At 40.7% G+C, this 13,364-nt stretch overlaps 2 protein-coding genes across 2 annotated transcripts; one reads left to right on the forward strand and one right to left on the reverse strand.

The window, feature by feature from the left end:
• The first annotated feature begins 55 nt into the window (after positions 1-55).
• On the forward strand, positions 56-5,559 carry LOC139421195 (homologous-pairing protein 2 homolog). Its single transcript, XM_071171835.1, has 8 exons — positions 56-140; positions 344-444; positions 538-627; positions 3,113-3,224; positions 3,304-3,449; positions 3,531-3,584; positions 3,855-3,914; positions 4,079-5,559. Exons 1-8 carry the CDS (start codon positions 119-121, stop codon positions 4,133-4,135), a joined length of 642 nt encoding a protein of 213 aa, XP_071027936.1. The 5' UTR covers positions 56-118; the 3' UTR covers positions 4,136-5,559.
• LOC139421194 (max-like protein X) lies at positions 144-13,025 on the reverse strand. Its single transcript, XM_071171834.1, has 8 exons — positions 12,882-13,025; positions 11,209-11,245; positions 10,990-11,079; positions 10,532-10,641; positions 10,229-10,331; positions 9,933-10,032; positions 6,047-6,248; positions 144-5,767 (listed from the first exon to the last, which is right to left on the reverse strand). Exons 1-8 carry the CDS (start codon positions 12,921-12,923, stop codon positions 5,711-5,713), a joined length of 741 nt encoding a protein of 246 aa, XP_071027935.1. The 5' UTR covers positions 12,924-13,025; the 3' UTR covers positions 144-5,710.
• Between the last annotated feature and the right edge of the window lie 339 nt (positions 13,026-13,364).

Raw genomic sequence — 13,364 nt, forward strand, 5'->3', positions numbered from 1 at the left:
CAAGCTTTTGTTTTGATATGACGTAGGTAAAGCCTGGACACCCACAATGCATCACGGCGCGCGAAACTCAAGATAGGTAAATAGTTAGCGATAGCTTATAGCTCACAGAATAAAGAAAATGAGCAAAAAAGACAACGGAGGTATGAGTTTTAATATTTTTTTTTATTTTACCTGGTTGCTACATTGATTGCGTCTGGTATGTTGCCAAACGTTTTCCTAACCGATTTAGCTAACGTTAGCCAAGTTAGAACCAGTACAGCAACCTAGCATACTGACCTGCACTGATAAATCCATACAAAAGCTAGAAGTTATACAGGTCACTGTTTTGTGTTTTTATTGTCAGGTTTAACAGTCATATTTGCTTACCTGAACGAGAAGAACCGTCCTTACAGTGCCCAAGATGTCTTTAACAATTTACAGAAGCAGCACGGCCTGGGAAAGACGGTGAGCAAGGCTAAACTGTTCTGAGCCAATGATACGATTTTCAGCATGTATAAATTCAAATGTTTATTTGATTACTCATTCCTATCCTGGTAGGCTGTGGTTAAAGCCATGGAGCAGTTGGCACTGGAAGGGAAGATCAAAGAGAAAACCTATGGGAAGCAAAAGATCTACTTTGCTGATCAGGTGATCCAGGCTGAGTATCAGAGCAGCACGTTAATGCGTATTGTATATGTTGATGGAAATATGTAGCCACTGCTGATCTGAACCTTTTCTGTTTTGGTGATTCGTTTTTTTTCTCTCTTTGGTGCTATTTTCACAAGTATGTGGGGAATTTGTAAAAAAAAAAAAAAAACTCAACTGTTAAGCAGCCAGTCTTCCATTCAATACCCTTCGTTCATTTTGTTTGGAGACCTCTTTCACCACACAACCATTGATCCAACATAAGTTTACTGTGAAATGAGTACATTGGTTCGATCACCAAAACACAACATAATGATATTTTCTTATTTTAACGTACTCCAATGGCAGAAAATGTAAGATGTTTCAAAATTGCCCTTTGAATGTAGTATGCTGCAGTACTGTGAATTACAGTACACTGTTTTCACATTAGGCAATACACTTGCACTACCCATAAAAATAGATAATTTTCTATCCAAGCCTCACATACAGTACCAGTCAAAAGTTTGAACACACCTACTTATTCAAGGGTTTTTCTTTATTTTTTGTATTTTCTACAAACTATGAAACAACACATGGAATCATGTAGTAACCAAAAAAGTGTTAAACAAACATATATTTGAGATTCTTCAAAGTAGCTACCCTTTGCCTTGATGACAGCTTTGCACATTTGGCATTCTCTCAACCAGTTTCATGAGGAATGATTTTCCAACAGTCTTGAAGGAGTTCCCACATATGCTGAGCACTTTTTGGCTGCTTTTTCTTCACTCTGCAGTCCAACTCATTCCAAACCATCTCAATGTGGCTGAGGTCGGGTGATTGTGGAGGCCAGGTCATCTGATGCAGCACTCGATCAAACTCTTTCTTGGTCAAATAGCTCTTACACAGCCTGGAGGTGTGTTGGGTCATTGTCCTGTTGAAAAACAAATCATAGCCCCACTCAGCGCAAACCAGATGGGATGACATATCGCTGCAGAATGCTGTGGTAGCCATGCTGGTTAAGTGTGCCTTCAATACTAAATAAATTACAGACGGTGTCACCAGCAAAGCACCTCCACACCTGCTTCATGGTGGGAACCACACATGTGGAGATCATCCATTCACCTACTCTGCGTCTCACAAAGACACAGCGGTTGGAACCAAAGATCTCACATTTGGACTCATCAGACCAAAGGACAGATTTGCACTGGTCTAATGTCAATTTCTCGTGTTTCTTGGCCCAAGCAAGTCTTCTTATTGGTGTCCTTTAGTAGTGGTTTCTTTGCAGCAATTCAACCATGAAGGCCTGATTCATGCAGTCTCCTCTGAACAGTTGATGTTGAGATGTGTCTGTTATTTGGCCTCTGTGAAGCATTTATTTGGGCTGCAATCTGAGGTGCAGTTTACTCTAATGAACTTATCCTCTGCAGCAGTGGTAACTGGGTCTACCATTCCTGTGGCGGTCCTCATGAGATCCAGTTTCATCGTAGCGCTTTATGGGTTTTGGGACTGCACTTGAAGAAATTTTCAAAGTTCTTAATGTTCCATATTGACTGACCTTCCTGTCTTAAAGTAATGATGGACTGTCATTTCTCTTTGCTTATTTTAGCTGTCCTTGCCATTATATGGACTTGGTATTTTACCAAATAGGGCTATCTTCTGTATACCTACCTACCTTGTCACAACACCACTGGCTCAAACGCATTAAGAAGGAAAGAAATTCCACAAATTAAATTTAAAAGGCACACCTGTTAATTGAAATGCATTCCAGGTGACTGACTACCTCATGAAGCTGGTTGATGATGCCAAGTGTGCAAAGCTGTCAAGGGCAAAGGGTGGCTACTTTGAAGAATCTCATAAAATATATTTTGATTTGTTTAACACTTTTCTTTGATTACTATTTGATTCCATATGTGTTATTTCATAGTTTTGATGTCTTCACTATTATTCTACATTGTAGAAAATAGTAAAAATCCAGAAAAAACCCTTGAATGAGAAGGTGTGTCCAAACTTTTGACTGGTACTGTAGGTCTGGATTTAAATCATTGCATGCCTCATCCATGGCCTGAATGAGGGTGGTTCTCACATGGGGATGGTAAGCATACATCTTCCACCTGTATTGTATTAAGTATTTCATAGTTTTGTACTTATGTATTGTAGTGGTCCTGTACGTGGCTCAGTTCATAAGCGCGTGGCACTAACAACAGCAGAGTTGTGGATTCGATTCCCACTGGGGACACATACCAAAATGTGTGGACTTTTGTCACTTTGGATAAGTGTCTATGTAAACGTATATATTATGGCTATTACAGTTCTGTATTGGACATTACAATTGTAGTAAAGCAGTGTGACGTTTGGTGAAAAAATGACAGATTGTGTTATAGTCAATTGAAAATGTGTTAACTGCCTCTTTGATGATCTGTTTTGAACTAAGAGTTGTGAAAATGGCACCAAAGCAATTAAAAAACTAACCGGTAAAAGTAACTACCAGAATATATTTGACTGCCAACAGGCCCAGTTTGCAGAGGTGAGTGAGGCAGATCTGAAGGCCATCGACAGTCGCATCGCTGACCTCAGCACACAGGTGCAGGCTCTCTCTCAGGGCTGCAGACAGCTGGACGCAGGTAGGGCTCCCCTCTTTGGCCCTATCAGCACCCTACCCACACACTGGACAATCTGACATACTTTTCTCTCTGATTGCAGAGCTGAAGGAGCTCAACAGCTCCCTGACCACAGAGGAAATGATGTCAGAGATCAAGGAGCTGAAAGCAGAGTGTTCTGGTTACAGGGAGCACCTGGAGAAGATCAAGTCGGCGACCAATCATGTCACACCAGAGCAGAAGGAGATGGTATGGGTCACAATCAGACCTGGGTTCAAATACAAAACACTTTCCCCCCCCATATACTGTGCTCATGTGTCTTTCCTTCAGGTTTACAAGGAGAGACATCTCTACGTGAAAGTGTGGAAGAAAAGGAAGAGACTGGTGATTTATTTATTTTAGGGCTCTATTCCAGCTATATTGCTGAAGATTTACGGATTGTGTGATAAAATGTAAAGATCATTCCCGATCAAGCAGATATGCGTTGTTTACCGTGAATGCAGTCTCCGCTAAACGCAGGAACATTGCCTTACGCGCTGTACTTCCGCAATTTGGATTGAATAGAGCCCTTACTTGATCAAAGCCATAAGAGTATTCGTGCCAGAGCAGGATAAACCACAACAAATAGTCAGATTCTGTCTCTGCTCCTCTCAGGCATCTGACATGATGGGTTCTATTTTGGAGGGATACCCCAAGACCAAGAAGCAATTTCTGGTAAGATGCTCTGCAAAACATACAGCTCTACAGTGACAGTTCTACATATCAATTCTATTGTTTTTATTTGGGAAATGAGATATTGTTCATCACCATGAGAGGCAGACAAATGTTAACTCTGTTTGTCAAGCTGAGATGTCAGCATCTTTGTGTTCTCTGTTTAGGAAGAAGTTGGCGTGGAGACTGATGAGGACTGTAAAGTGACTATGCCAAGTACCTGACAGAATGTTGGCGGATCTTTGTTTACTTTTGACTTGAATGTCAATTCCGAGGGAGTGTTATGCCATCAAAACTCATTTCAGGAGTAACTAATTACTATTTGTAATGTTTTGTAATAAAATACCTTGTGCAGGTGTATACTTTAAAAAGTTTATTTTGCAATTAAAAATCATTCATACGAAATACTTTCATCAAATTCTTGTCCAAATCAGCAGAAAATATGTAACAGTAGACCTGATTGATTTATACCAGCACAAAGACTTGTCGTATAAAATCCCTTTTTAAAGTCTGGTGATTACACAGATTAAACATTCACATCTGTTAGGTTTACCAGAAGGTCCTGAAACATTTGGTACAGGTTCTCCTGAGCACATTTTCAAAATCAATCACCAAATTCTTCACATTACATTTTTACATGATTGACTGTTTGAGGCCAGAATTCAATCAGATCTCTGGCAACCTGCATCAGCCGACAAACACATTGCTTTTTTTTTGTTTAGGTGGTGTAACTGTTAGAGCTGTCAAATTGGTAAGCGGCTGCTCTTGTGGTCGTTGTCATGAAACCACACCCGTCCTTATATCCCAGCCACCTTACAAGTTCAGAACAAGAAAGTGGCGGCTATATAGAAATGACATCGGGATTTCTCACAGTTCACTGTTTAGAATTTGTAACATTTCTGCAAGGGATTTCTACGAATGCGACTTGGTGCTGCATCCAATGGCAATGCCAGGAGCTTCTTGTGGATTTGACAGCTCTAACACTGTCACCGTAAATAATAATGTTATTAACTTTTATTAAACTAGGCAAGTCAGTTAAATGCAGTTACACCTCCAACACCACCTAAACAAACGTAATGATGCGTTCACCGCTAATCTGATTGAATCCTGGCCAGAGTTTTTTGGTTCAGAGATTCTGTTTTAATACAGAACTATTTATGAATCACTATTCTACCGTATCTTTTTTGCCAATAAAGATGAAAAGGCGAAAAGCTGCAGTAACAGACTTACAAATATGCTTGATTCTGTCACAACATGGACACAACAGCAATCATAACGTCACAATCAATGATGAACATTTAACAATTCTCATACCATCACAACTTGTTTGAATTGAATATTTTAACTCACAACTGTCTTGGATTTGATTCGAACCAGTTCAGAGCTTTATGCTGATTTGAACACTGGAACAAACAAAAAAAAAAAGTGTGGAATGGAACAATTAAAAAATAAAATGTGGTTCCAACCCCTGATTTGTGGTGAATGTAAACATTAGGGAACGTTTACAAGCAAGTGGCCATTTGCCTTGTTGAACACAACTCTGTTCTGCCACAAAAAACCCTGATGACTAAAACCACAGACAATGCTGGGCTGGATTTTACCTGACTAGACAGGAAACACCCAACCCTGCTGCAGACTGGTAGTGAGTTGAGTAAGCGTTAACAATTTAAATACTGCAGGCCAGGAGGGAACACGATAGACTGATATGTGAGGTCTCTACCAGACCCTGAGAACCCAGGCTAGGCCCCGGCTCCATCCCTGAGGGGAGATTCCTGTCCTGAGTTTACGCCTTGGCTGCATTAATATAGCTGGCTGTTGAGCTGCCGGAGAACTCCCACCACAAACTCACGCAATGTCTGGGAAGGAAAAGAGGACAAAAATGGATTACCTTACACAGCTGTCAACTCAACATAGTCAGTCATCCATCCATCCTCAGAGCAAGACAGGGTGGCTGGCATGTCAATTATAGCCTACAGTGGTGATAGTTTTGACCTGTTGGGGTCAGACGGAAGTCCAAAATGCCATGATTATCACATAAAGACCATTACCTTAAATAAAACCTTACATGATTTGGTGCGCCATCCATCCACCAGCAGCGAGAATCCCCCAGCAGTACCGTATATTGAGTGTCCTACCTGAGGCTTGCAGTGCTCCTCGATCCAGCTGAAGACGCAGGCGGACAGCTCCTGGAAGCTGGCCACAGACACAGACCTGCTGAAGGACTGGAACAGGGAGTCCATGATGCTCTGAAACACACTGAATTTGACATGGTCCGACACCTGCTCCTCCCCCTGCTGAGGGTTGTTCTGGTGGGCCTTCACTATGTGCTCATAGTTCCTACAACACACAGGTTAAACACGTATTATAAACCGGGTAGTTTGGGTACTGGATGCTAATTGGCTGAAACAGAATTCCAGCCGTGTGTATCAGACAATATACCATGGATTTGACGCAATACATATTTCTTTCTATATTCATGTTGTTAACCGGTTTATAATAGCAATAAGGCACCTTGGTGGTTTATGGTATGCAGCCAATACAGTGCTTTCAGAAAGTAATGATACTTTGCCATGACTTCAATTTTGTTGTGTTACAGCCTGAATTTAAAATAGATTAAATTGAGAGATATATATATATATATATATATATATAATAAACACTTTTTTTTACAAACAAATGAAAAATTAAAAGCTGAAATGTCTTGAGTCATTAACTATTCAACCCCTTTGTTATGGCAAGCCAAAATAAGTTCAGAAGTAAAATGATTAACAACCAATTAGACAGTGCAAATATTGTACAATCCAGGTGTGCAAAGTTCTTTAGAGACTTACCCAGAAAGACTTACAGCTGTAATAGCTGCCAAAGGTGATTCTAACGTATTGTCTCAGGGGTGTGAATACTTAAGTGAATTAGGCATGTCTGTATTTAATTTTCAATAAATTTGCTAAACCTTCAACAAAAATGTTTTCACTTTGCTATTTTAGGGTACTGTGTGTAGATGGGTGAAAAAAATTCTATATACACACACACACACAACTTGTCAGAAGTTGACACACCTACTCCTTCCTGGGTTTTAATTTTTTTTCTACATTGTAGAATAATAGTGAAGACATATGAATGACATATGGAATCATGTAGTAACCAAAAAAGTTTTAAACAAATAAAAATATATTTTATATTTGACATTCTTCAAAGTAGCCACCCTTTGTCTTGACAGCTTTGCATTCTCTCAACCAACTTCATGAGGTAGTCACCTGGAATGCATTTCAATTAAACACAGGTTGCCTTGCTAAAAGTGAATTTGTGGATTTATTTTCCTTGTTAATAGATTTGAGCCAATCAGTTGTGTTGTGACAAGATAAAGGTGGTATACAGAAGATAGCCATATTGGGTAAAAGACCAAGTTCATTTTATGGCAAGAACAGCTCAAATAAGCAAAGAGAAACAACAGTCCATCATTACTTTAAGACATGAAGGTCAGTCAATACGGACAATTTTAAGAAAGTTCCAGGTGCAGTCGCAAAAACCATCAAGCGCTATATGATAAAACTCTCTCTCATGAGGACCGCCACAGGAAAGGAAGACGCAGAGTTACCACTGCTGCAGAGAATAAGTTCATTAGAGACTTACCAGCCTCAGACATTGCAGCCCAAATAAATCCTTCCGAGTTCAAGTGACAGACACAACTGTTCAGAGGAGCCTGCGTGAATCAGGCCTTCATGATCAAATTGCTGCAGAGAAACCACTGCTAAAGGACACCAATAAGAAGAGACTTGCTTGGGCCAAGAAACACGAGCAATGGACATTAGACCGGTGGAAATCTGTCCTTTGTCTGATGAGTCCAAATTTGAGATTTTTGGTTTGTGAGACACAGAGCAGGTGAACGGTTGACCTCCACAATGTGTGGTTCCCACCATGGAGGAGCCGGTGTGATGGTGCTTTGCTGGTGACACTGATTTATTTAGAATTCAAGGCACACTTAACCAGCATGGCTAACAACAGCATTCTGCAGCGATACACCATCCCATCTGGTTTGCGTTGAGGGACTATCACTTGTTTTTCAACAGGACAATGACCCAACACACCTCCAGGCTGTGGAAGGGCTATTTGACCAAGGAGGAGAGTGATGGAGTGCTGCATCAGATGACATGTCCTCCACAATCACCCAACCTCAACCCAATTGAGATGGTTTGGGATGAGTTGGACTGCAGAGATAAGCAAAAGCAGCCAACAAGTGCTCAGCATATGGCTACTTTGAGGAATCTAAAATATATTTAGATTTGTTTAACACTTTTTTGGTTACTGCTTTCTCATAGTTTTGATGTCTCCACTATTATCCTTGAATAAGTTGTTCAAACTTGACTGGTACTGTATAATTGAATCCATCTTGAATTCAGGTTCTAACACAACAAACTGTGGAATAAGCCAAAGGGTACAAATACTTTCTAAAGACACTATACCACTAAAGGCTGGATCCAGGCACTGTGCCACACCTCCTCAGGCCTTATTGTTTAAGTAACCTGTTCAACTACATCTGACCATTTCTAACCAGGTTTCCATCCACATTTTTAATGCGTGTAAAGTACATGTCGGATAAAAAAATGTTTTTTTTAAAGTCACGACAGGCTTGATTGAAACAGAAAATATGTCGGTAAACTTTCCAAAACGCAGACAAAACCAAATACGCCAGACAAGGTGGATTCTTTGTGTCTAAAATTGATTATGTCAGTGGAAAAGCTTTTAATGAGCAAACATCAATATAATAGCCATCATATCGAAGTAAACTTGTCACGCGATGACGTGTGGTCGTCCCACTAAAACGCATTGGGAAAGCATGCCGTTTATTAGACTACAGATTAATGAACTTCACAGGGTGGTGAAAGTGCAAGTTGATGAGCTTGATGCTCCGTTCCAGTTAATATCAAGCTGCCGTTTGACAAAGCTGCCATGAAGGCTAAACCCTCACTGTATCTGCGAGCTGTTGGCTAGAGCGCACTGCCAATACCAGAGTGGAACCTCACTATACAACCATTTTTTGGGAGAAACCCATCAGTAGAGTTGAAAATGTGATAGAAAATACAAGTTAAATGGGTTTACATTCAGTTAAATTGGAATTTTACCTCAAAGGTATTTGTATGTGCACTACGTCATCACGCACAGCCTTTTATCTGCAACAAGTTTATATGATGGAAAAACATCTCTGGTGGGAAAATGTGCAGTTTATTTGCATGAAATGGATGGAAACCTAGCTACTGACAATAGTGCTAATATCATCATATTTACACAACTATGATCGCACTGTAGAGCCTTGAATATGTGCTACCATTTTATTTTTGCTGTGCAGCCTGGAATTCTAATTTAGGCACACCAGTGCACCTAGAAAATGTAGGATTCTAGCTTTAAAACCTCATTTTTCATTATGCTCTTACATTTCTGTGTGCACTTACATTTCTCAACTTAGGCGCACACGTGCTCCTTGTAAAAAATACATTACATTTTTTTTTAAAAAGGTCAGCGTAGAACCCTGATGCTGTCAAATAATAGCATAAATGACTGCACAATTCAAAACGTATAAAATGAGGCTTCTGTGTCTCTTCAGGAAAATACATGGATTAGACGGCAGTTCAAGCCATTCAGATGTTCCTGTATGAGGGGCCTCCCTCCGCAGTAAAAACGCTCTGAGGGTCATGTCCCAATTGTTGTTTGGGTAAAACCAACCCCGTTGACTGCTCTCCTGGACTTATCTCTGCTGGAGCAGAGTGTGGGCTGAGGCATTTCCCCCTCTGATAAGGCCCATCTGCCAGGGCTGACCTGATATAGCCTATGCGATCCACCATGAACACACATGCATGAGTTATCAGGTAAATGAAACATACCCTTGAAGGCTCTCTTAACCTAACTTATACATATTTAATCTATCACAGCTAAGATCTTTAATATTCACCCCGCAGCTCTCCCTCTCTGCTTTGATATTTTATTGTATTGCACTGTAGTAACAGATTTTTTTGGCCGGCGACTAACGTTTTCATGATCTTCAGTGCCATCACTTCCTTCCTCAGCATAGACATGTCCTCCTCCTGCTTCTTCTTCTCCTTGTGCAGAAACTGGATGTAGTCGATAGCTGCAGCAGGAGGCACAGAAACAACCAGGACTTAAAGCATTTCTATCAGGGAGGAAAATTGCAGCTTAGGGTGGGATCCTTTATAAATATTTATAGTATGTTGACATTATAAAAAGGCTGGCTGGAATGCCAATTTGCAGTCCTAAAATGTACATTTCTGGTTGAGAAGTACAATGGTCTATATAGAATACTGTACTTTTCTGCAGCACTGTGGCCTTGCTGATCTTCTGTGTCCCCACGGCAAACTCAGACTGCTGCTGGCAGGTGGGCACTATGGACTGGAGATCATCATAACCTTTCTGTGGAGACAAACATACACGACAAACAGATTTTTGAATTGACAAAAGTATTACATTTGGCCACCTAAGAAACTTCTTAATTTATTGGAAGAGATCAGAGTCTCACCCTCCCAATCCTTTATATTTTTCAACCTTCTCACAACTACCCTCCTCCCCATGATCTACACTCCTGTTGTTCCACGCCCCATCGGAGGCCAAACCTTGATAGCATCCCGTCGTTTCTGCTCGGCCTGTGTGTGTGCCTGTCTCCGCCGGTCTTTGTAGGACTCCTTGTATGTGGTCTCATGCCTGTAGTCACTGTCTTCATCATCTACAGTGAGGAGAGGAAGAGCAGGTGTTTCAGTCTACCTCCCTAGGGCTCAAGGCCGACATCAAGCTAGAATAAAGCACTGGACAACGCCCAACCAAACTAGGTCACTTGGAAATGCAATAGAAAAAAAACAAGAAAGAATAGAGTGTGAGTGAGAGTGGGGTAGGGAGTAAGACAATGAATAAAAGGGGCACTGCATTAATAGTTGTTTCTGAATCAGGACACAAAATATGTAGCTTTGCCTCACATACACAAACGGTTTAGTCATACGGTACACACACCACGTCGCCGATTAAAAATATTCCCTAAAACATGTTGTCAAAACATAAATGACAAAGAACACAGTACCTGTATTTGGTACTGATGAGGCACTTGTGGACCCAATGCTGTTAGCCCTGGAGACCACAGTACCCTTCCTTGCATTCTCAGCAAAAAAACCTTAATGGAGAACATGAAAAGCTCAAACATCATTCAATTACTAATCAACAGTTACCCACTGGACTGGTAGCCTACTAGCTATAAAATGTACGTTTTGGTAAAACAATTAGGACAAAGGATACTACTCACTGGGATCAAATCCGTTGTCACTGAAAGACCCGTCGTTCTGTTCAGTCATGGCAGGTGTTGACAGGAGAGAATAAGACAGTGGATAAGGAGGTGAGAACAGGCTCTTTCCCGTCTCACTCAATGGGCAGATTCGATTATGCTCCCTTCTCAAATGGAACAGTAATCTGTGCTGCTTGGTCATGTCAACAAGGCAGCATGATGCATCGTTCAGAAACATACATCTCTTTCCTATAAATTATTTTCAAATATGTTCGACTTTTCAACTAGTTTTCATTGGGAAGGCAAATAAAATGTTTTTTTTTTTAATCAAAAGCAATCACATTTGCATGTGGAAACCGAATGCCGCATTCACGTGCTAGTCTGAATTAGGAAACTCGATAATGTCAGACTTTCTAACCCTTTTTAGTTATAAACGTGCCGCGTTCAACAAGTTAGCAATTCAGACATTTTCGAGTTTCCTAGTTCCGACTAGCTGAAAAGTAGAGTACGATTCTAGACTTCGCACAGGGCACCGGTTCCAAAACTAATTCAATCGACTTGCACTTTAATCGACAAACACAACAATATGCATAAACAAAATCCACTGACAGTAGTCCTGGGGTGTAATCATTTGTCCAAACAGTTATGTTCTGCAACTAAAACGAGTTTCTATTGGTCAAATACAGGTAGGTTCCTCCCAGTTTCGTTTGCTTCTGTTTAAGAAGCATAATCAGCGGAATGAATACACCACTGATTTGATTCATGTAAGCAGAATGTCTAAAGGTATACGGTTTTGAATATACTTAAGTATCAAAAGTAAAATTATAAATAATTTCAAATTCCTCATATTAAGAAAACTAGACCGCACCATTGTCTTTACTGATAGTTAGGGCCAAACGCAAACACGCAGACATCTTTACGAATGAGGCATGTGTGTTTAGGGAGTCCGCCAGATCGGAGACAGTAGGGATAAACAGGGATGTTCTCCTGATACGTGCGTCAATCTAACACTTTTCTGTTCTGCTAAGCATTCAAAATGTAACTTGTATGGAGTACAAAGTACATTATTTTCTTTAGGGATGTAGTGATGTAAAAAAGTTGTCAAAAATATAAATAGTAAAGTCAAGTACAGATACCCTCCCAAAACTACTTAAGTAATACTTTAAAGTATGTTTACACCACTGCTAGGTGGCAGCTAGTTACTAGTAGCCCCTCCGTCCCTATGCGGTCAGTGCAGACAAGGCTGAAATATGGCAAATATTCTTGGCAAAAACATGTACACAACCTCAGCAAACATGCGTTGCGTACATGTACATCGTGACGTGTACGTAAACTGTACACACCAACAGTGTTTTGTAAAGTTTATTTATTAACTGTGGATATATAATGGGTGTACCATTTGCAGAATTAAACACTGTCCATCCAGACAAATTCACCCGTCTGGTCCACTAGGACTAAGCTACAAGCTGGCCAACTAGCCAGCAGTTGACCAAAACAGAACCGTAACGAAAGGGGAAGAAGCTTGAAAAGAGTCATAAACAAAAGCGCTAGTACCTAGCTAGCTACCTGTTAGCTAGCTAACACACGCAAAGTGTAACACATTACAAACACTGTATTCTTGCTACGAGTATATGGCAGTGTCACACACCGCGTATTTGTCCTCACGTCTCATTTGTCTAAACTAGCAAGCTTACTTTGTTCCAGTGATCCTCCGGCGATGCTGTAGGATCCGTCATCTTGGAATCAGCAGCTGTTCGAGAGCGTCATGCGGTGGAAAAACAATTTAGAGAAAGGGAACTACGCCCTCTGCTGGTTCACACAGTATGACATACGGCCTCAAATAAGTGCAAGAAAGTGAGCATGTTTATAGGCCGTAGGGATCTATTGCCGCGTTCAAAACAACGGGTAACTCGGTCAAATCATGATGTCAGTGGTCTTAGGGTCGGAAAGTCGGATATATAGAAAGAGGCCCGGGTTCCAAAGTTGGATTTCCGTATTGGATGACCGTTCAAATCGATTTTCCCACTCGGAGATCGTTTTTTTTTTCTTAGAGTTCCCAGTTGTTTTGAACGTACTCATGTCGGAAGTGGAGAATTCCCCGTTTTTTGAACGCGGCATATGGCTGCGTTTACACAGGCAGCCCAATTCTGATATTGCTTTCACTAATTGGTCCAATC

Source organism: Oncorhynchus clarkii, chromosome 12, assembly GCF_045791955.1.
Source record: "Oncorhynchus clarkii lewisi isolate Uvic-CL-2024 chromosome 12, UVic_Ocla_1.0, whole genome shotgun sequence".
NCBI classification, from domain to species: Eukaryota; Metazoa; Chordata; class Actinopteri; order Salmoniformes; family Salmonidae; genus Oncorhynchus; species Oncorhynchus clarkii.

What these genes read in the sequence shown, in the direction of transcription:
- LOC139421194 (XM_071171834.1), bottom strand. Translation starts at nt 12,923, where the DNA reads ATGACGGATCCTACAGCATCGCCGGAGGATCACTGGAACAAA. An exon ending in GGCCACAGTGCTGCAGAAAA is followed by an intron (nt 10,033 to 10,228) that starts GTACAGTATTCT and finishes CTCCTGCTGCAG; the next exon opens with CTATCGACTACATCCAGTTT. An exon ending in GCACTGAAGATCATGAAAAC is followed by an intron (nt 6,249 to 9,932) that starts GTTAGTCGCCGG and finishes TGTGTGTTGTAG; the next exon opens with GAACTATGAGCACATAGTGA.
- LOC139421195 (XM_071171835.1), top strand. Translation starts at nt 119, where the DNA reads ATGAGCAAAAAAGACAACGGAG. An exon ending in AGCACGGCCTGGGAAAGACG is followed by an intron (nt 445 to 537) that starts GTGAGCAAGGCT and finishes CTATCCTGGTAG; the next exon opens with GCTGTGGTTAAAGCCATGGA. An exon ending in AGACCAAGAAGCAATTTCTG is followed by an intron (nt 3,915 to 4,078) that starts GTAAGATGCTCT and finishes TTCTCTGTTTAG; the next exon opens with GAAGAAGTTGGCGTGGAGAC.